This window comes from Halichoeres trimaculatus, unplaced genomic scaffold, assembly GCF_033239565.1.
Source record: "Halichoeres trimaculatus isolate MK-OKI-2021-1 unplaced genomic scaffold, fHalTri1.1 fHalTri1_scaffold_22, whole genome shotgun sequence".
NCBI classification, from domain to species: Eukaryota; Metazoa; Chordata; class Actinopteri; order Labriformes; family Labridae; genus Halichoeres; species Halichoeres trimaculatus.
In genome coordinates, this window is record NW_027437200.1 from 24,153,371 (window position 1) to 24,176,662 (window position 23,292).

General features: G+C 39.1%; 1 protein-coding gene across 1 annotated transcript; it reads left to right on the plus strand.

The window, feature by feature from the left end:
* Nucleotides 1-2,648: 2,648 nt before the first annotated feature.
* Nucleotides 2,649-16,275, plus strand: LOC141811233 (uncharacterized). The gene is made up of 14 exons (XM_074699215.1): nucleotides 2,649-2,809; nucleotides 2,894-2,932; nucleotides 3,147-3,253; nucleotides 3,351-3,485; nucleotides 3,594-3,705; nucleotides 3,834-3,886; nucleotides 13,207-13,288; nucleotides 13,373-13,411; nucleotides 14,507-14,557; nucleotides 14,868-14,909; nucleotides 15,190-15,287; nucleotides 15,444-15,578; nucleotides 15,700-15,814; nucleotides 15,917-16,275. Exons 1-14 carry the CDS (start codon nucleotides 2,749-2,751, stop codon nucleotides 15,982-15,984), a joined length of 1,137 nt encoding a protein of 378 aa, XP_074555316.1. The 5' UTR covers nucleotides 2,649-2,748; the 3' UTR covers nucleotides 15,985-16,275.
* The last annotated feature ends 7,017 nt before the right edge of the window (nucleotides 16,276-23,292 follow it).

Sequence of the window (23,292 nt, forward strand, 5' to 3'; positions counted from 1 at the left end):
CCCAAATGACCACATTTTGGTTTTCTACGTGACGACTTTCTCGCCTAAAAGGTTCTTAAAACTTTCCAATGTGGCGAATCAACAGAGATATTTGATAGCCTGGTGTGCTTCCATAGACTTATGTGTGCTTCCAATTTCTGTTGTCGGAGGTTTTGAAATGCATCATGGGAAACCGAGTAGTATACTACAGTGTAAACGGTTGGCACTCTAATCATACTTATAGTATGTAGTTACAGTATATACACAACGACCATGTAGTATGTAGTATGTTAGTATGCCATTTCGGACACAGCCCATGTTTCTGGTCATGAACCACATTTCTTTAGATTAATCTGTCATAAACAAAACCATTTAAACTGAATAAAGTCAAAGTCAAACTTTACTTCTATAGCACATTTTAAAACAACCACAGCGGGCCAAAGTGCTGTACAGGCATAAAATCAAGATCAATAAAAAGACAATCAATTAAATTAAATTGAATCAATTGAATATAAACATCTATGAACGCCTGTGTTGAACTCTCCAAAGAGTCCCTCTGTTCCTTATGAAAAGATAACTACGGTACTTTGCACAAAAACTGCCACAGAATTCAACTGATGCAGTATTTGTGAAAATAAATACTTGATTAGCGCCTCTGCCATGGCCTTTGAGAAGAATTGTGAAATGAATCCATAAGTGACACTTTGTCCCCCCAGCATGACCAACGATTTTACCCCTCATTGCCTAAGTGCCTTTTAGAGAAGCTACATTATCTTTAATCTAGTCCAAAAGGAGAAGTCAGCGAATCATTTCATCAGAGTTTGCATTACATTTCAAACTGATAATTTTTCACCTTTTGCACTATGAATAAAAGAAATTATAACAAACAAATGGACCAAGTCTCTACACCTGAATGTGAACGTTTGTGTGTGTGTGTGTGAGTTTTTTTTTTTTAAACTAAACTCAAAAGTCCAAAACTCACAAGAAGACGTGGATGAAACAAGGAGACAAGAGCCAGCAAACACACAGCAATGGGACACACAATGTACTGAGCTCAAGAAACACAGTCTATAAAGGCAGTGGAGCAATCAAACACAGGTGTGGAACAAGACACAGGTGAAACACGTGAGGGGCAATCAACAGGAGGGACACATAAGGAGAACTAAACCAACACAGGGAAACTAAAGACAGAGACAAGAAAACTCCAAAAACACAGAAACATTAAGAATAAATATAACAAACCACAACCACAAGAAACAAGAACTATGGCCAAAAAACAGGAAACACAGAAAACACAACAAGAACACCTCAGATTAACAAACACAAGATAAGGATCACAAAGAATAACCAAGAAACTTAAGATACACAAGAATAACAAAAATCCACAAATACATAAAACACAAACCCAGAACCGAACCATGACAAGAACCTGCCTTCGATTTCCACTAAGACCAGGCCTCCTTTCACTGAGCTCGCTGATTTCACATGAACATTAGACACTTTGTATTGATTTTCTGTGCAGGACGTCATGAAACCTGAACGCTGATGGTCTTTAGTGAGGCCAGGGATGTTACGGTTAAAGGTGTAAGTGTCAAACATTCACTATGATCTCAGCGTCCATACTGATAGGCCCAGCCTCTCACTGCTAGCATCTGGTTTTTTTTTTTTTTTTTTTTTACTTTATTATTTTTTATTTTTTTTATTTTTTTGATCTTTTTTTACTTTTTTTTTTTGTTTATTTGTGCAATTAGACAATACAGGAACATACCAGGTGTGAGGTGTAAACAACAAAACTTTGTGGTTGTGTGTGCTAAAAATGTGGTTGATGATATTTGTTATTACAGAGGAAAATGTTAATTGAATGGTTAGAAAAAGTTGCATCGTTACTGTGACATGGATAATAATAACAATAGTTAAGAAGAAGAGAGAGAAGAAAAAACATACAATTAAAAATAAATGAATAAATGAGAATAAAGAAAAATAAATAAATAAATAAATAAATAAATAAATAAATAAATAAATGAATAAATAAATGAATAAATAAATGAATAAATAATAATAATAATAATAATAATTATAGTGATAATAATAAAGCATCTGTTGGTTTAACCACAGAGCACATTGCAGTACTGCTTTTCACCAGTAGGTAGAGCTGTGACTTAGATAAAGTTATCATCTGTAGAGATGTTTATGATGGATCATTGAAGAACAGAGAGGATTTCAAGAATGTTGGAAGATAAAAATAGACAAGTTACCACTTGTTCCATCTAGATGGCGCTATTACTGTGATCAAAATGCACATTAGATGAGTTCAGACTGGGACCAAGATCATTTGTTTGACATTTGAAACCAATATTGTCCTTGATGGTTAGTCCTACATTATTCCTGAAGATGGCGCTATAGCAGTAGTTTGACGTGTCTCTACAAACACACACATCAACGACAGGAAGCAGACCAATGATGCTTCCTGAGGGCCTTAGGGCTCATATGTTGCACAGCTCAGACTCTCCTATACATGTTTCATGTACAGCCTTGTTTCTTAGAATCCTGTATCTTGTTGGATCTTCGTCCATATTTGGTGAAACCTTTGTTCAGTTCCTCGTTCTGTTCACAGATGAGGAGATAAATACTTGTACATATGAGCTGCTGTCCCATTGAGGAGTGAAAGAAGAAGTGAAGGTTACTGAGCAGAACATCATCTTTACCCTCCCTGCATTCACTGACAGCAGCTTCTGTCTGACTCTTCAGGCTCATCTCATCAACTCCACCATGAAGATCCTGGCTGTGGCTGCTCTCCTTTGTGCCCTGATGGCTCTGACTCCTGCAGCTCGTCAGTATCTCACATACAGAAAGTCTTTCAGTCTGATGTGTGTTTGTAATATTCTGTCAATAACTTCAGTGTCAAACTTTCTAGCTGCTGCAGAGGAAGAGCCTGAAGAGGCCCCAGCAGAAGGTCAGTTCATCTCTGATTTCAGGACTTAGGGTTCATATACCCTCTATCTACCTCTACGTTATCCTTTCCTTAACGTGTTTGATTCAATCTTAATCTCCAGTTTTCCTCTTGTGTTTTACAATGTCACTGGATTTTGTTTTTGTTGTTTTGTATCACACTGTGGTGGGTTTAACGTATTTAAAATTACTTTCAACCCTCCATTTGTTTTCTTCAGAAGAGCTGGATGTTGAAAAGAGGGCCAGCTGCAACTGTGGATGGACTCTGATTGGCCAACGCTCTTTCCTCTATGTTTCAGACCGCATGACTTGGGATGACGCTGAGGTCAGAGATGAGATGAGGTCTTTTACGGCCTCTTGTTGCTCATGTTTGTCGTCTCTTCTTGGACTTCACCAACCTTTCCTGTTCGTCTCCTCTTTAGAAAAACTGCATCTCTCTGGGTGGACACCTGGCATCTGTGCACTCACAGTGGGAGTACGACCAGATTAGAGAAGTGTTTTCAGACCCGACCAATGAGAAACCAGACACATGGATTGGGGGCTCGGATCGTAAACAGGTATATTAAAAAGTTAAAATTGATATTTTTTGTTTTTCATGACCTAGTTTGAAGGTTCGTCCTTCAGAAGAACAGTCGTCTTTTAATGTGGTCTGCTCTGGTCTCCAGGAGGGAGTCTGGCGCTGGACTGATGGGTCCAGTTTCAACTTTAGAAAGTGGTGCACTGGGGAGCCAAACAATTTACGCTCGAACCAGAACTGTCTGCATATGGTTTACAAAGGTACATAAACAGCTGATGAAGAAACACTAATTTATAAATGTTTTCACCATGTTGAGCCTTTTACATTTAATTCATAATATACACACCACCCAACAGTTTGCTCCTCTCCTGTGTTTCTTTATCTGCAGGTTACAAGTGCTGGGATGATCTCTGGTGCAACGAGCTTCGTCCCTCTCTCTGTGTTACGCCATGTTAAACCAACACTGAGGCATGAAGAGGCTGAGAGACACACACACTTCTGGATGTGTGTGTGTGTGTGTGTGTGAAAAATCCTCCCTAACAACGCCGTCTGTCTCATGTGTAACCTGAGCGCTCTAAATCTCTGTCTTCTCTCTTTTCTGTGGCTGTAACGCTTCATAAGGAATGATGCGACAAGTGAAACAGAAGCTGGATTGTCTCTGAGGCCTTGTGCCCGTATTAAGATCAGACTGAATGTGAAATGGAAAGAACGCTTTGAGCATGACTTGATTCTTCTCTTTAACAAATCTTTATGCAAAATAAAAAGCTTCAAGCATTGACAAAAACATCTCTGTGTGTCATGTTGTGAGTTTATCAAGATGTCAGAGATTTTCTGTTTTTGACCTGACAATGAGATCAACGTCTTTACTTGTTCACTAATTATTAATGATAATAATAAAGAGAATATAAAAACAGTAGAGCCAAGGTATCAGTCAGTCTAGTTCAGAGGTCTTCAACCTGCAGCTCTGGAGCCTCATGGGGCTCTTTGGCTTCTTTGCAGTGGCTCCATGTAGCTTTCAAAAAATATTATAGAAATACAGAATTTTTATTTTTCTTACAGAGGGTAATTTTACAGCCCTGGTAGGATAATTAAATCTACAAAAAGACAAATCTGGAAGAAAACACAGTTTTTAATTCTGTGTAGATGGATTCATTTCACTGACAACATGCTTAAAATACATAAATAATGCGTGGAAAGTCATTAGTAAACAATAAGAAATTAAAAGTTGGGCAGTATTATCAAAATATATAATCAAATTCAAGTATTTTTTTTTTAATTGGAAGTTCTTGCAAATTTATGAAATTTCAATATTTTTTTTAAATATTCATTTCATTTTAAAATATCTGTTTTTTTGGCAAATTTTGATATTTCTCTTTTAATTTTTGCAAATTTAAAAAATGTAGGTATCTTTTCAATTTTTTAATATTTTTAATTTTTTTTCAAATGTTGACAAATTTTTGAAACCTCAATTATTTTTGAAAATTTATTAAATTTATTTGTTTTAAAATATTTGCAGATTTTTGAACAATTTTTTTTGTCTTAATTTTTGTCAATTTTTGAATTTGCAAAAGTTTTTTGAAATTGTTGCAGAAATATTATAAATAGTAAACTAAGACATCACATGTTTAAGTCCATACTGTTATGTATGGAGGTAGTTTCTGACCTCCAGCACTCCTAACGAGCCTCTCACTCAGCTCACCTGGTCTCACTGCACCCAGCTGCTGCTCATCAGCCCAGGTAGGTTTTAAAAGGAGGCTCTTTCCCTCAGTTTGGTGTGTGACACCAAAGAGCCAACACCTTCAGTTGGTTTTCTTTTGGTTTGTGTGAACTGAGTGATGTGAGAGGGTGTGTGGTTGTGCGTCTTTGAGGAAAGTGTTTTTAATACACGAGTTGGGATTATTTAATCTCTTAGGATGAATTTTTCTTTCATTGTTAACCCCCCACCAAGCAAACTCCACTGTTATTAAAAGCCTAATTTAAATTTGTCTACTCTTTTGGTGGAGTCAGTGGGTGGTTGAGGGGAGTCATACCTCCACTCCACCTTTTAGAACCCAGAGGCTTTATTTATGTTTGAAAAAGGTGCAGATTTTTTCTTTTTGTCAGTTTCCTTGTCCGTGACCCCTGCCCTTCACGTGACATGACTTGCAGAAACGTAACAATACTTAAAAAAAGCTTTGATGATGATTATTATTATATTTTATTTTAATAACATAAAATGTCATTCGCTTTTTTTTGTCTTTGTTTTGAAGATAAAGTAGATTTTGTGGCCCCTGAATGACTTTAATCCAGGTGAACTAAGGAAAAATGGCTCCAATGAAAGTAAAGGTTGCAGACCCCTGGTCTTTTTGTTGATATACTAACATTACCAAACAGTGCCACAAGATGGCGCCACCCTTTGGTTTGTGATAAGTTGTCACTCTGCACTCTACATGTTTCACGTCTCATGTATGATAAGATGTTATAGCGCCGTGGAGACCTGGGATCATATGGTTTCAGTCCAGTTCTCTCAAATAAACAGCTGTGGGAAATTTCTACGCATCTTTGCTTCCAGACCTGTTTTGGAAACAGAACCTTGAGGTTCACCACAGCTCGACCTCCCACTTACCTGTGGTGAACCTCAGGGTTCTATGTTTGGTCCACTTTTATTTTCTGTCTATATGCTCAATGAGTCCAGGTCAGACTTAGTGCACCGTGCTGCCATGGCCTTAGAGAAGAATTGTGAAATTCATCCAAACTGATAAAGATGTTTCTCCTCTCAGCATGACCAACAACTTTTGCCCTCAGTTGCCCAAGAACCTTTGAAAGAAGTTACACTATCTTTGATCTAGTCCAAAAGAAGAAGTCAGTGAATCATTTCATCAGAGTTTGTGTTTCATTTCTCACACATCATTAAACTGCTTATTTTTCAAAATGTGGGGAACGTGACCCCCTGATTGGATTGTGGCGATGTGTGTGGTTGTGTGTGTGTACAAGCAATATTTTTGGTTGAATTAGAAAGAGCCTTCTATATCTACATTTCACCAGTAGGTAGAGCTGTGACTTAGATAAAGTTATCATCTGTAGGGATGTTTATGATGGAGAGGATTTCAAGAATGTTGGAAGATAAAAATAGACAAGTTACCACTTGCTCCATCTAGATGGCGCTATTCTTGTGATCAAAATGCACATTAGATGAGTTCAGACTGGGACCAAGATCATTTGTTTGAAATTTGAAACCAATATTGTCCTTGATGGTTAGTCCTACATTATTCCTGAAGATGGCGCTATAGCAGTAGTTTGACACGTCTCTACAAACACATCCATCAATGACAGGAAGCAGCCTGACCAATGATGCTTCCTGAGGGCCTTAGGGCTCATATGTTGAAAAGGGAGGAGTTATTCTTCACTGAGTAGAATAACATGTTATTTCCTGCTGGCAGCAGGGGGCGCTGTGGTGCTGGTCAAAAGAAGCAGGGTCCAACAGTGAGCGTTATTAAGGCTGGCGAGTTGATGAAAAAAACCTTCAACTTTGACTTTCTGTTGTGGCCACACCCACTGAGGAAGGTTCAAACCTTTGATAACTTTTTATTGTCAACTTGTCTACGCTACGGGAGCTGAAGATGAAGTTTGTTCAAATTGTGGATATAAGAGTCTTTCTTTAAAGTTATTGATATGATAAAGATATTTCTGTGTTTTCGTGCATGAAAGTTGAACTTTTTAAGGAATTCAAACAAAATGTTTTTAAACAACAAAGTGACTCCTAAGCTTTCTCATGAGAGAGATGCTGTTTGATGACACAGGTTTCTCAGAATCATGTATGATGGCTCTGCGTCCATATTTGGTAGAAGCTGTGCTCAGTTCCTTGTTTTGTTCCTCGTTCTGCTCACAGATGATGAGATAAATACTTGTACATAAGAGCTGCTGTCTCATTGATGAGTGCGTCGCACAGGGAAGCTGGAAGAAGAGGAGAAGATAACTGGGCAGGCGTTCTCTGACAGCAGCTTTGGGGCAGAAACTTCACTCGATCTCAGGCGGAAACAGATAAACAAATAAAAAAAAAGACAATATAACGTAGAAAATACAAAAGAAACGTACTTCCACGCTTCTTTGGCTGCATTTCTTTTTTATTGAAAAGTTTTTCATGATTCACTCTCACTTGAATAAATTCTTTTGTTTTTGCGACAGTCCCTGTAAATATTAAACACTCAAATAAACACAAACTGTCTGAACAAATGCAAGGCAGACCTTAATCAATGACATGTACATCTAAAGTCGTGAACATCTGGATGACAATCATTAAATATTTGTGTTAGTTTAACAGTGTTTGTGCAGGCACATATGCGTGGAACTTAGATTTGTCTGTTGCTTCCTCCATGGCTGACACCAGACACAATTTGGCGCTGCACGTGTTCAGTGAGTCGGCATCCGTGCAGACTCGCTTGTGGAGGGTTTTGTAGCCCACTACTCCTCCCCGCGGATCGATTTGTGATGGCCCTTAATGTGGCGGACCCTCCTCGAGAACGCGCAAACGGAGGGGTAGTGGGTAGGCAGAGTGTGTAGGGGGTGGTTTGAAAAAGGCCCTAACGTTAGACCGTCCATGAGATAGAAGTGAAGTGATGCAAAGAAACATCAACAAATTTTGTCACTTCCAGTCGTAAAAGGTGTTAACTTCTACAAATTCATTAGCCCATATAAATCACTGATTGACTTTTTAAACCATACGTGGATTATACAGAAGTGTTTTTTCCATCAGCTGTAAAATATATAAATCTTTCAGATTTTTTTTTCTGTAAACGATTTAACCTTTAGTGTAAGATTAGAAATCAATAATGATCATTCTGTTTGATATGATTAACAAATCAACTAAATGCAGAGATCTGCCCATAGCTTGTTTTGTAGATTTATATGAAAGGCAAAAAACCCCCAACATCATCTGTAGCTCCACCTTCTGAGACTGGAAACCAGAGTAGTTCACTACAAAACAGACCCAACAGAACAGACAGACTACAGACTACAAGCAAAAGCAGTAGGTAGCTTGTAGAATAGAATAGAATAGAATAGAATAGAATAGAATAGAAAATACTTTATTTTAGGGGAAATTCAGGAGTCACCGCAGCATTTAAGAAAACAAAAGTAAGAAAGAGTATAGAAAGTGCAAAAAGGTCCATAAGAAAATTAGATGACGACATCCCGTCCACCACTCGTCCACCACTCTCCAGCCCAGCCAGTCTCCACCTCCACAGGGTCCAGGACTGAGCCTCCCCAGCAGTCTGTTCAGTCTCTGTCTCCTGGATCCTGTCTGCTCACAGCAGGCGAAGCTCCTCCAATGTGGCGCCGGCGTCCGATGTCTGCTCCGTCAGCCACGTCCGTGAACAGCATGATGCCGCTGGGTTGGCACAGCTAGCTCGTCCATCCCCCGGGGCTAGATCCCACGTTCCCAACAACGATGGATGGAAGGACAGGTCCACGTCGTCACCTCCCAGCTCACATCCGAGAACCAGCACGTCGTCCTCACCTCCTCCTCCTCAGCTCGAGGGAAATCATCAAGCCCTACACTAGTTAGCATTGACATGCTACAGGCTGCTAACAGCTGATTTCACATGTAAACAATGCAGCCATGGTTACATGTAGGATCTCCAGACAAACACAGGAGAAAAGTAGTAAAAATATCACTGAAGCCACAAAAAGTTTGGTGTCCGTGACTGACAATGAACCATACAAAGTGATGATCCACTCCAAATACAAAGATGACGAAAAAGAGACGAAAAAAATTCAAGAAACGGACAAAGAAGAGAGAGCTGCTGCAACAGGCAGCTACTTGGGCAGCGCCTAGCAACAGAAAATGTAGTGCCTACTACAGACTACATTCACATGTAATCTGTAGTAGGTGGTTTTGAAACAGCCCATGATAAGGTGGATGCAGCGTTTTGGTTTTTAACCCCTAACTAGCGTTGAGGTGGCTTAACTTTGCACTCTCCCAAAAGGCCAGCAGAGGGAGACAGAACTGGCAGCAGAGAGACACCAAGTTTGTAAGATGATGAGTTGAGTTAACCTCTCTTTGCAGTTCAAAGATTGTTCTTGTTTTTTCTTTTTTTTTTTTTTTTTTCTTAATTACTCACTGAAAGCTTTCAAAGAACAACTAGCTAAGACCTCTAAATGGGTTAACTGAATTATGAAGTTATTTTTTAGATGATCCTTTCTGATTAAAAGTGTTTTGTTTTGCCTGTTCAAATTATGAAACGATTGTGACACCACGTCCTGAACGTCTGGGAACCATCACAGACACATTGTGACATACCGTACATAACCACCTGTTGCATTGTATTCCTTTGAAGATGACTTGTAGATTTATTCATCATGATAATGGATATTTCACTGTCTGGAAGCTTTTATTGGGTGGCGTTGAAACATCTGAGAAACAGATAAAAAGGGAAGTTGAGGAATGATTTAATGTAGATTTTACTTCATTACTTTAACTGTTTCACTGAGTATTAATCCAAATTTTATGGCTATTCCCATTGTTTCAGTTTTTCTGCATTGATTTTATTATTAGTGTGAAGGGCTGACATAAAATAGACATACATTACATAGAAAATAGAGCAGGGACACAGGAACTCTTCTAGTTGGCATGTTTGACTATATGTGTTGATCAGGTCTTTGGCCTACCTCAGAACCTGAGTGCTGCGCAGATATTATGATTATTGTTCAAAGTAAATTCATTAGCAAACTTTTCAGTCTGGTTTTCAAGCAAGTTTTATTATATCATCTTGTTTCCTTAATAATCCAGTTATTTGTTTTGTGCCATAGTCTGTCTTGTTTAAAAAACATATATATTTTACATACATATGTGTGTCACATTTACTTGATTTTATTTTTAATATCTATTTAAAAGAATAATAAAAAAAAGAAAACAAAGCCATAAAAAAACAAAAACCTGGACCAGGAAAAGGTGTTTGAATGTGTCTATGGCCAGGAGTGGTGGAAGGAGTCAGGTTTGGGGGTCGTAGGATTCTGCTCTTTGCAGACGATGTGGTCCTGATGACCTCATCAAACAGCGTCTTCCAGCTCCCACTGGGGAGGTTTGCTGCTGAGTTTAAATCATCTAGGGTGAAGATCAGCACCTCTAACACCTCAAATACACCAGAAACGCCTGCAGTCCGACTCTGTTCTGTTGTGTGTTGACTGCGTTTGTCGACTCACACCGGCTACGTGTTCAGTCCGACGAGCTGCCTGACTGACCTGACAGACAGCTGGAGTCACAGAGTCCATGGATCAGTCTCTCTAAGTCCATGTTGGGCTGTAAAAACCTCAAACCTGTTGACTCCTGACTCTGCTCATTATGTTGGTTTGTTGTTGTTGTTGTTGTCATGGAAACTCAGGGAAAAACAAGGAGGTGGAGGACCCAAATGCAGAAGAACAAAACACTTTTATTTTAACTAAATCCAAAAACTGAAAACCAACAAAACCAACAAAATCAAAAGTACAAACCAAACCACAGAGAAAAACCAAGAGGCACTGGAGACGCGAGACACGGGACAACAGGAGACAGACAACAGACAGCAAACAATGACAGCATACAATGAACCAACACCAACCACATAGAACACAGAGACGATTTAGACAGGGGAGTGATTCACACAGGTGTGCAACAAGACACAGGTGAAACACATGAGGAGCAATCAACGAGGAGGGAAACACAAGGAGAAACAAACCAACACAGGGGAAACTCAAGACAGAGACTAAATACATTAAAGACAAAGAAACACTGAGAACAATCACAAAAAGACATCCACATGACGAGAACCAAATCAAAACCACAAGGGACACAAACTAAGGACAAAAACATGAGACACAGAACACTCAACAAGAAAAACTAAGATTAATTATCAACACAGGTGACACAGAAACACAGGACAAGAGCAGAATTACAAAGAAACACAAGAAAACCCAGAAACGCACGAACCAAAAAACCCAAACCATGACAGTGATCAAGGTACGTACAATCTGATTTTAACAGTTTGTTTTAGTTTGAAAGCCACTGAGGTTTTTAAGTGGTTTGTCCAGAAAAAAGGAGAATGCCTCCCAGATGCCTCCCTTGTGAGGTGTTTCAGGCATGTCCACCTGGGTAGACCCAGGACATGATGGAGAGGTTATGGCCATGTCCTCATGTAGCCGGGTATTTAGGAAAACTGATATATTTTTATACGCTTACACCTGTTGTCCACCCGAAAATGTTTTCTAAAATATCCGGCCAAAGTGAAGATTTTGGAAAACTCCGGTTTCATGGTTTTGTGTGAACGCAGGTAAACAGTTTTCAGTTCATCATCGTCACAGGTTAATGACAGGGCTCTTTCTGGTTGGCTGCCCATTATGGGTTTGGCGTGCCTCGAGCCGCACTCACCGGCGGATTCACCCTCTGCGTGTGGACGACAGTATTTTTAAAAACGAACGAGGGGGTTATTCGTTTTTGAAAATACCCGTGTGGCTACGTGTGGACATGGCCTACATCTCTTGGCTGACCTGGGAATTGCGCGGTTTCCCCTCCAGAGGAGCTGGTGGAAGTGGCCTAAGACAGAGAGCACTGGTCTTAGCTGGTGTCTACCGTTCTTACTTGTGCGTTGGTTGCGGGGTTTTGTTTTGTGTCTTCTTTATCACTGTCAAAATATATCTTTGTGGCTCTTTGTGTTACACTATAATATTTCAGTGTTTTGCAAACACAGTCGGATTATATTCTCTCCCAAATGACTTGTGCACTGAATCATGACACCAAAAACCAACCGTATTATTTAGTGCGTGAGAACTCCCGTTATAAAAAAATTGAACCACCTGAGAAAAAGTCAAAAGGAGAAGTTCAGATTGTCTCATCAAAGATTTCTTTTTAGCTCGATCATCTTCCCTGTCTGAGCAGAAACTGTCCAATCACTAACCATTCTCTTGCACCACTTCTCAGTGTTTCACCTAACAACCACACAGACCGTGAAATGGATCAAACTCATCATTTCAACTCTTCCACTAAAGAGTGTTAGGTAAATGTTATAAAGCAACCATAAGCAATCTCCATGTTGCTTTGTGAGAATTGTGGAATCATGGTCCACCTTGTCCCCCTACAGATTTGTTTAAAAAAGGCCTAATTCATGATAATTATATATTTGAAAATAAGTTGTTGAATATATGATGATCATAAACTGAGTAACATTTCAGTTTTACAAGATTTGTCATGTGTCCCACTCACTCTGTCTTTGGTAGATGATTTTTCTCAAACTACAGTGTCATTTAGAACAAGCCAGTTTAATCAGCTTTTGATCAGGAATTAGCATCAGTTCTGTTTTTGCTGCTGTCTTGTCCTGGAGTTAATCGTCACAGGGGTCTGTATCTCAAGGCGGTCTCATAGACAAATGAAAACCAAATTTGAATCTTCTCAAAAATGTCAACAGAGCTTACGAAAAGCGTGTTTTCGGAGAAAGTAAAGTCACCGGTGATTTTGCAACAAAGTTGTTATTACGTTGAGATCAAAAATTCCACTTCAGGTGACCACGCTGGTTCTGTGTCCATATTTGGTGAAACTTTGTTCAGTTCCTTGTTCATTAACAGATGATGAGATAAAAAGTTGTATATAAGAGCTGCTATCCCACTGATCAGCACCAAACACAGGAGGGTTGAAGCTTCATCAAGAAGGAAGAAGAGAAGGTAACTCAGCAGAAAATCTGACTCCATCATCTTTTCTTTGCCTTGTTCTCCAACAGCAGCATCGGTGACACTTGTGCTTCTGTCTGACTCTTCAGGCTCATCTCATCAACTCCACCATGAAGATCCTGGCTGTGGCTGCTCTCCTTTGTGCCCTGATGGCTCTGACTCCTGCAGCTCGTCAGTATCTCACATACAGAAAGTCTTTCAGTCTGATGTGTGTTTGTAATATTCTGTCAATAACTTCAGTGTCAAACTTTCTAGCTGCTGCAGAGGCAGAGCCTGAAGAGGCCCCAGCAGAAGGTCAGTTCATCAAAAATTTTGAGTTTCTAAAGTTGCAAATTTACGACTTTAGAAGTTCAAAACTTTGCAAGTTCATTAAGTGGAAAATTTACGACTTCAGAAACTAGTACATTTGCGAGTTAATAAAGTCACAAATTAACGACCTTGTAAAGTCGTAAATTTACTGGTTTATGACGAGTCCCGGTGTTAGTTGATGCACAGGCACAGGGGATGCCGATGCAGATCAGCTGAAAAAAGCTAAGTTGAAAAAATTGTAAAATTGAAGGTTGTTTTGTGACAGATATGGGAGATATCAGATGTTTTCATGTGTCTTTGCATGATCTATTGGTTCATCTGTGATCTACTGAGAAGTCAGAGTGGACTGTAAACTGTAATTGATTGCTCTCGTCTCCGCTGCAGAAGCACGAGATCGACTGTTTACTTTTTTTTTCATTCCTTTAATAAAACGCTCCTGAAGAGGAAAGTTCAACAACTCGCTCTTTTGTTCATGTCCTGTTGAACCAAAACCCCAACTGTTTAGAAAAGAGAACCATCTATATGTTTGCAATATGTTTGCAATTTCGTTGTACTTGTTGCAACAACTAATAAAGTTCTACTCTATATTCCCGTATCTGCCCGCTGCGTTAAACTTCTGTAAGATAAAAGCAAACATCTCCTCGAGTTCAGTGTGCTGCTTTCTTCTGACAACGTCTTTTCAGAGCTCGTAAAAACGTGATGACTCTGGGCTAAACCAGTCGTATCTCCTCATTGCCGAGATCAACTCCAAAGTACGATCTTATGAGGCTTACAATTCGGTCCATCGCCCAGTGAAGTACAAAACTACGACTTTATTGAATTTTCTAGTTTATTAAGTCGTAAATTTTCCACTTAATGAACTTGCAAATTTTAGAGTTTCTAAAGTCGTGAATTTGCAACTTTAGAAACTCTAAAATTTTGAGTTTTTTTTCTCAAATTTATTTATTTATTTATTTATCTATTTTAGTGTCCCTAATACGCCATGGTTTTTGTAACTATAGTCTCATTTATTGTAAACTGTTAAAAATGTTCACTGTTTCAGTCTGATGTATGTTTGTAATATTCTGTCAATAACTTCAGTGTCAAACTTTCTAGCTGCTCCAGAGGAAGAACTTGAAGAGGCCCTGGAGGGTCAGTTCATCAATTTTTTTTTATTTTTATTATTTTTTTTTTCAATTGTAGTTATATTGATTAAAACACAAAATGTTACAGTCTTACATATATTTGGGATATCCAGTCATTTACTTCAGTTTTGACTTTTCTAGCTTTTAAAAGGGAGGCACCTGAAGACCAAGAGGCACCTGAAGGTGAGTCCATGTCTAAAAGAAGCTCATTTTGTTATTTGAGTCACACTTATTGAAAACCGTTTAAAACTCCCAGAGTTTCACTCTGATGTGTGTTTGTGATGTCGAGTCAATAACTTCTGTTTTAACTTTTCTAGCTGTTGAGAAGGAGGAACCTGAAGATGAAAAGGCCCCAGCAGGTCAGTCCATCTCTGATTTCAGGATTTGAGGTTTTTCTTCCCATACCCTCCGTCTACCTATACATTATCCTTTTCTTATATTTGTTCATTTTCTTTTTGTTTTACTGTGGATAACGTCACAACAAATCTTAAATTTCAGTTTCGTCTTTTGCCTGATGTTTATGCTTTTCTGTTGCTGGATTTTGTGTTGTGTTAACTTGTGTTATTCTTGTTTTGTATCACACTGTGGTGGGTTTAATATATTTAAAATGGCTTTTAATTCTCCATTTGTTTTCTTCAGAGGAGCTGGATGTTGAAAAGAGGACCTGTAGATGGACTCGGATCGGCCGACGCTCTTACGTCTTCATTCCACGCCCCCTGACTTGGGCTCAGGCTGAGGTATGAGATAACTGACCCGAGCTGAATGACGCTCCTGTTGGCTCGTTCTCATTTCAGCATTGAGGGATCTTGTCTCATCGTTAACGGTCTCTTGTTGCTCATGTTGGTCGTCTTTTCCTGGACTTCACTAACCTTTCCTGTTCATCTCCTCTGCAGAGAAACTGCGTCGCTCTGGGTGGACATCTGGCATCTGTGCACTCAATCTGGGAGTACAACAAAATTAGACGACTGATTAATGCACGGGCCAAAGGGAGTCCGGCGACATGGCTTGGTGGCTCCGACCAAAGACAGGTATATCAGGTCCATCCTTCAGAAGAACAGTTGAACTTCATGCACAGAGCGCTCTGATGTATTCAGAGAGTTCACTGTTTCTGTGTTCATGTCTTTTAATATGGTCTGCTCTGGTCTCCAGGAGGGAGTCTGGCGCTGGACTGATGGGTCCAGTTTCAACTTTAGAAAGTGGTGCTGTGGGGAGCCAAACAATGGAGCAGGCTCCAACCAGGACTGTCTGCAAGTTAATTACAGCGGTACATAATGAATCTAGGAAAAAAACCCGAAAAACTTCAAGTTTGATTCATATTGACAGTGCCTAACAGTTGTCTCCTCTCCTGTGTATCAAATATTTGCAGCTCATAAGTGCTGGGATGATCTTTGGTGCCACCACCGTCGTCCCTCCGTCTGTGCCAGGGGATGGTGAACTGAGATCGGACACTGAGGCATGAACAAGCTGAGAGACACACACACTTCTGGATGTGTGTGTGTGAAAAATGCTCCCTAACAACGCCGTCTGTCTCATGTGTAACCTGAGCGCTCTAAATCTCTGTCTTCTCTCTTTTCTGTGGCTGTAACGCTTCATAAGGAATGATGCGACAAGTGAAACAGAAGCTGGATTGTCTCTGAGGCCTTGTGCCCGTATTAAGATCAGACTGAATGTGAAATGGAAAGAACGCTTTGAGCATGACTTGATTCTTCTCTTTAACAAATCTTTATGCAGAATAAAAAGCTTCAAGCATTGACAAAAACATCTCTGTGTGTCATGTTGTGAGTTTATCAAGATGTCTGAGATTTTCTGTTTTTGACCTGACAATGAGATCAACGTCTTTACTTGTTCACTAATTATTAATGATAATAATAAAGAGAATATAAAATTGTAACTTAACTAACCTCCAAAAGTGTTGATCAGCAGAATGAAGAAAACCTTATCGAGGGTTAATGCATGTGAAGGGAACAGTTTATCCTCCTCTGGTTTGTTGGAGTCCTGACAGATGAAACACCCAGCTGTTAATCTCATAATGACCCTTATTTGGGGGGTAAAACACGTTTTATTTTCAGATACTGTAACACTTTTATTTTACCATTGTACTCTTTCTCTCATACCTTTTGAAACTGTAGATCAAGGTTCTCCATCAAGTTTCCAGGCTCCATCTTCTTTACTGGTGAAGTCTCTTCTTTCTCCAGTTCAGTTTCTTTTTTTTGAGGCTGTCTTTGAAACAGCTGATCTGTGCTGTCATGACCAGTTCTCTCATTTCTTTTAAAATAGTCTGAAACACAACAGGACGCAGAGTAGATACCTCAAACAACTAAAAACATCACAATCAGAAATCCTTTATCAATCCCAGAAATACATACTTACATAACTTACATACAAGTTGATTTATGTTTTATCTTCAGAAAGTTCTAGACTCTTTTATGCCTTTCTATTGTTTATCAATACTTAGAAAAAAAAGTCAGTGGTAACAGCGTGACTTGGCTTGGACCTACATGAACAGGTGAGCGCAGCGATGGAGCAGGCAACAGCAGACAGTATGCGGAGCTGCATTTCTGTAGTTATCTGACCTCAGTGAGGGGAAAACTTACAAACAGAAACAAAATGTCTTTATTATTTTCTGCTTTACTTAAGTTTTGACAGAAATCTGAAATGGTTTTATGTTTCTTACACGCCTGAATGGCGGGCTATCAGTCTGTCTCTGCTAACGTCTCATTCAGTTAGACTCACTGAGTCAGCATGAGTCTGATTTACAGATAAGGCTGTAAACATGACTAAGTTAGACCAACCAGCTATAAGTTGGAAACAAACTGCATTTTCCTATAATCTTCTACATGATGACGGACAAAAACAAATTTAGCTTCCAAAAGCTTTTATACTCACTTTAGCATTTCAGTATTCCCTTGTCTCAAAGCTCACAGCTTCCTGGTTCAAAGTCCTCAGATATAACTCCAGCTGTGATTGTTATAAACTTTGATCTGGTTACTCACACTCATTCAAATGGGACTTTTACGATGGACTTTTAAGGCACAGAATACAGCCCACGCAGGATTTTATTCAGAGTTTTGGGAGAGTCCAGAAACATCAAAATACAGCGTTTCATAGGCCGTCCTGTACTCTTAGAAGTAAAGGTGCTGACTAGAACTACATAAGGTTCTCCAGCTTATCCTTGAGGTTCAACCCAGAACCTGTTCACCCTCAAAGGGTTTCATCTAGATCCCACACAGGGAGTCCACAGGGAGTGAGTGAGGAGGGAGCGCAGTAGATATGAGACCGTGCTGTATATTGAGATGCTGTACAGGGGAGTGCTGCTGTCTGTGCTGCACATAGCATAGACCGTCTGTCTCGGTCTCACTTTGAAAGTGGCCAACATAGCCAGCCTATAAACACATCTCATTTATATTACACAGTGTTTAACCCATTAGGTACATGGTCTGTGACAGCCAATCGTTGGCACGTGAAGCACAGAAAGCCAGTCTGTGCCATGAGGAGCACAAACAGCCTGTGCCCTCCAGTGTTAAAACCAACAGATGCATGGTCCATGCTGTATGAGGCACAGACAGTCAGTCCATGCCATGAATGTGGAAAAGAAATGGTAAAATACTGGCAACCCTGCTGTCACTATTTTACTGTTATTTCACAGCGAAGTCATTTTTGTTCTGATTGTGGCAACCGTAAGTGAGGAGGAAATGCATCATTGATGTGCTATACTGCGGGGGGCACAGACTGTCTGTGCTCTACATGGCACAGACTGGTTCCAGGGCATGTATCCTTCTGTGCTAATTATACTGTCCTAGTATTGTTTTACTGCGCAACAACATTTCAATGTCCTGCAGGGTCTCATCTCCACTGTGTTCCCTCCTCACTCACGGTCTCAGAAGTAATAAATATGAGCTGACGGTTGAAAAACTTTGGATAACTTACCAAGAGACTCTGAGACCAAATCAACAGACAAGTACAGTACACTATTAGGATTTAAGGAAGCACAGCTAGTCCCTTTTAGAGTGAAATCTGGTGAAATCAACAGGGTGTTTTTTACTCTGTTTTTGTCCCCGTCTTCCTTGGTTGATACCTCTTGGTCTGTTATCTGGAAAAAAAAAAATATTAGTCTTGTGTGTCTGTTGTTTTTGAGAAACTCTCAAGACTCATGAAAGACACCTAAGGAATGTGGCCCCTGGTCTTCTGCTTACAGGAGAAGAGACAAAAATAAAACAATTAAAACAAATTAAACTTACCAGGGAGCATTCTTTAACCCTGCATTGCCGAAGGCATCAAAATCGATTCATAAGTCCAAAGACCTCTATCTCGTCAACATACTACAATTACATTTATAAAAAAAAGGAATAGTATTCTGCCCCCTTGAGGATTATCAGTCCACTACAGGCAGCTGATGTTGTATTTGTAACACACTTTCATTTAGAAAAATCAGCACTCATTTTAAGAAGTTGCAGTAAGAATAAAATCCTGATTGTTTTTCATTTTCGAGAATATTTTTTTAAAACTATTTTCTGAATTAAAGGAACACATATCTATTCAAAACCTTTACCATAACCTTGAGTAAAAGGTTCCCTTAACCACCCAATTTACCAAATGTGATAAAAAGAATATATCATAAACAAAATTGTGTAGCAACATCTTTTGTAAATTGTGTTTCAAAGGTTAAAAAAATATCTCAGTTAAAAATAAAAAAAGTAAACATGAACTCAGATATAATATAGGGAAACGTATTAATGGTGACATGGATGCCATAGCCAGTATACCTCTTTAGAGTTTGGATCAAATCTTAAATAACCAGAGAAAGACCACCAACTCACTGACACATTCATTTTTAATACAAATCTATTAAAATGTTTTTAACATAAATTTTTTGTGATGCATCACATTTTCTCAGTTATCAGAGTGAATCAACACAATAAATCAAGGACTTTCAAGTGATATAGACATTTATTAGGCTTCCTCTCCTACAGTGAAAAGAACAAACACACCGCTCTATAAATACATCTTTTACCTTAAGTGGTGACAGTTATTTACACCTGCCATTTAAAACAGGTGAATATGTAGAATTAATTTAGGCAAGGTGTCTCTTTGCACAGTGGTCTCCAGTAAAATCATTTCCTACAGTTCGCGTGCATTAGGACAAATGTAGAGTTCCGTTTAACTCAAACAGACTCAGGTGACACCTGTTACACAGAAAAACTGTTGGTTTCCCAATCAAAGTCCATGGAAATAGCTTCAGAGTTGAAGGCCTTTCCTTTGGCTCCATGAATGATCGGTATCAGTGGCCTTGGTCCAGCTCCTATTGGTCACGTTTCTCTACTAGTTCCAGAAGTTTCTGTATAATCAGTAACTGTCTCTCATGATATTTCTTTGTCTCGTCTAGTTTCCACTGGTCTCGTGTCAGATTTTCTTTGTCTCTCAACAACTCTGATGGATTTACAGATATGTCTTTCTCTGTTATTTCTTTTTCTACAGCTTGAAGCTTTTCCTCATTAGCTTTCTTGTCCTTCCCCACTTCCTCCAGAAGCACTTTGACTTGATTCTTCTGGTTCTCCAGCTCAGTCTCCACGACCTTCAGTTCTCTCCTTTTGTTCTCCAGATCAGTCTCCACGACCTTCAGTTCCGCAGTGTGACCTTCACAGTTTCTCTTTTTGTTCTCCAGCTTAGTCTTCACGTCCTCCACTTCTCTCTTTGTGTTCTCCAGCTCAGTCTTCACGTCCTCCACTTCTCTATTTTTGTTCTCCAGCTCAGTCTCCACATCCTCCAGTTCTCTCTTTTTGTTCTCCAGATCAGTCTCCACGACCTTCAGTTCCGCAGTGTGATGTTCACATTCTCTATTTTTGTTCTCTAGCTTAGTCTTCACGTCCTCCAGTTCGGCAGTGTGACGTTCACGTTCTCTATTTTTGTTTTCCAGCTCAGTCTCCATGACCTTCAGTTCGGCAGTGTGACCTTCACAGTTTCTCCTCTTGTTCTCCAGCTCAGTCTTCACATCCCTCAGTGTTGTGGTGTGACCTTCACAGTCTCTCTTTTTGTTGTTCAGGTCCATTTTCACCTTCACCAGTTCGGCAGTGTGATGTTCACAGTCTTTTTGCTTGTTCAGTAACTCTTTTTGAAGGAGTGAGTTTTTCCTCTTCAGCTCTTGATTCTCATCTTTTTTATAAAAAGGGGACACAAGAATAGTTTGGTTAAAAAATCATCCTAGGTTCTGATATTTCAGAAAAATAAGCATCACATGTCACTGTACATGATTCCTCTTCAGCTCTTCAACTTACATCTCCATTTCTTCATGGCATATGTGAAATATGCAACACAACCCAACAGTAGAATCAGGATTCCCAACGAGATGTACAGAAACACTGTGGATGAAAGCAAACCAACTGAGATTACAAAAATGACAGCATTCATTTAGAATAACAGCACTTGTCTGTAGTATTCAAATGTTTGCCAAATCTGTTATTAGTTTTCCAAAAGTAAAAATCTATCCTATCACTGAAACATCTCTTCGTGTTACCTGGGCCAAATTAAAAATGACATGTAGGTTAAAAAAATGTATGTATGGTTATCATGCCTCCACAGGTGTGTATGAACAGAACAAAGAAAACCTGGGCTCAGGTCACTGATAACAGGCCAAGGAGAAGTACATCCCCCTGTTTCATCAGATATCTTTAAAATAAAACTTCAACTTTGTGTCTATAATATCCTGACAGTCATGGGCTTGTAAGTGGACTGATTTTTCTGTTCCCTAAAGTTCCCTTATTTTGAAAAAAGGGAGGCTCAGATTGCTGACAACAGAACAAGAGATATCTGGATCTTGAAGAAGATTAATTTATGTCATCCTCTCTTTCACCACTTTACATTGTTGTTGTTGTTTCTCCATGCAGTTTCCAAGCTTCTCTTTCAACTCCATGCTCTTTTTGAGCTCCTCCTCCAACAAAATGTGACATGCCCGTCTTTCACCTTCTGCCTGTTGTTGTTTTTGTTGTTGTTGTTTTTGTTGCTGCTGCTGCTGTTGTTGTTGTTGGTGTAGTTGTTCTGACAGTGTCAAATCTGAAATTTAAAGGGACACAATAGCTACTGTAAGAAAATGGACTATTAGTGGATTATTAGTCTGATGTTTAAAACAATCAAAACTTGAAATTGTATACATTTCTGTGTATTTTCTGTTGTTTTGGATTGATATCTTCAAATCAGCATAAACTTACATGACCAAATCCACCCAGCACTCGGCACAAGAGCAACAAGAGCTACAGGAAGCATGCTGAGGCTGACCTGGATGAGACTGGATCAGACAGAAAAATAACAGCACACAAACACCATCAATGTCCCATTACTTTTCAAACTGTATCTACCTGAGACAAACCTTACAAACCCACTCTGTCTGCTTTGACATGTCTTTGCTTGTTTTGTTGTTTATCTGTGGTACTACTTCTTATTTTCATCTGCCTCTGCTGTATATGCTGCATATCTTAGTTTTACATCTTTGAGACACGTCATGTTGGTCAGCACAATCCAAGATATCCAATCACATCATCATGATTTCATAATCAGTACAAAGCAACAAAGAGGCTTTTGCTTCTCGTTTTGTCTCTAAACCTTTAAATGCCAAAATTATCACATCTGATACATGAGTTCCAAAGACCTCTTTCTCACCAACATGATGAATATTTTCCATAAAAACCTGTGAAAAAGGTTTTTAAAAAAGTATTCTGCCCCCTTGTGGATTATCATTGCACTTAGAGCAGGTGAAGTTGTATTTTAGGCTTTTTTTTTTTTTTTTTAAATAACTGCTCTCATAAAATCCTCCACACATTTTTATCTTGGGAAATTATCACAATTTTTCAAGAAGTTGCAGTAAGAATAAAATCTGAATTTTCATTTGTATTGGAAGAAAGAATATTTACCAAAAATTAACTGACCCAACCACTTTATTTATCAAATGCGATACAAATATATGTTATACACAAAATGAAACATATATGTATGTATGTATCAGAAACTTGGTGTCTTTAAAACAATTCATTTCCTTTTTTACATGTAGCATTTGAGTTTTTTTGTTTTTAAAAGAACTCGGAAGAAAAACTACATACCTGCTTTGTGCTTCAAACCGGCTTCACCTCAATGTGACAAAGTCCTCAAATACAAAGTCCTGTTGTGTGATCCTTATCAAATGTTATAAAAGGTGTGTACACTTTGTCTTTCCTCTGTGTTGCACTCTGTGCTCAGACTCCTTGCTGTGAATATTTGGGCTAAGTTAGGAGCTCTCTGAGGACTCTGAGAAGCTCTGTCAGATCTTTTGTTTGGCATAGATCACACGTGCTTGGCTGCCAGTGGGTTTCCTCTGAGTGTTCACTGGTTAACAGCACAGGTCAAAGGACGGGTTGTTGTAAAACACATGACTATAGCAACCATGAGTGAGGAGTGTTTAAAGTAACACTGTGTGGTGTCATTTTCCATTAACACTGCAAAGGAACTCCACAGTAGGGCTGAACAATTTATCGTTTTCAGATCGAAATCGCAATTCTAGACAATGCAATTTTGAGATCGCCAAAGCAGCAATTTTTTGCAGCGCTCCTGACTGACTCAGGATCTGTTTTGTCAAGTTTTATACACATTCTGTTTTACAAATTTGTAGACAATCTATGTGTAAAAAGTGCTGATAAGCAGGTCAACAACACAAAGCCTCTGTTTAGGAGTAGAAGTTGATGAAAACAGATTATTTATCATCACTATTGATGATTAAAA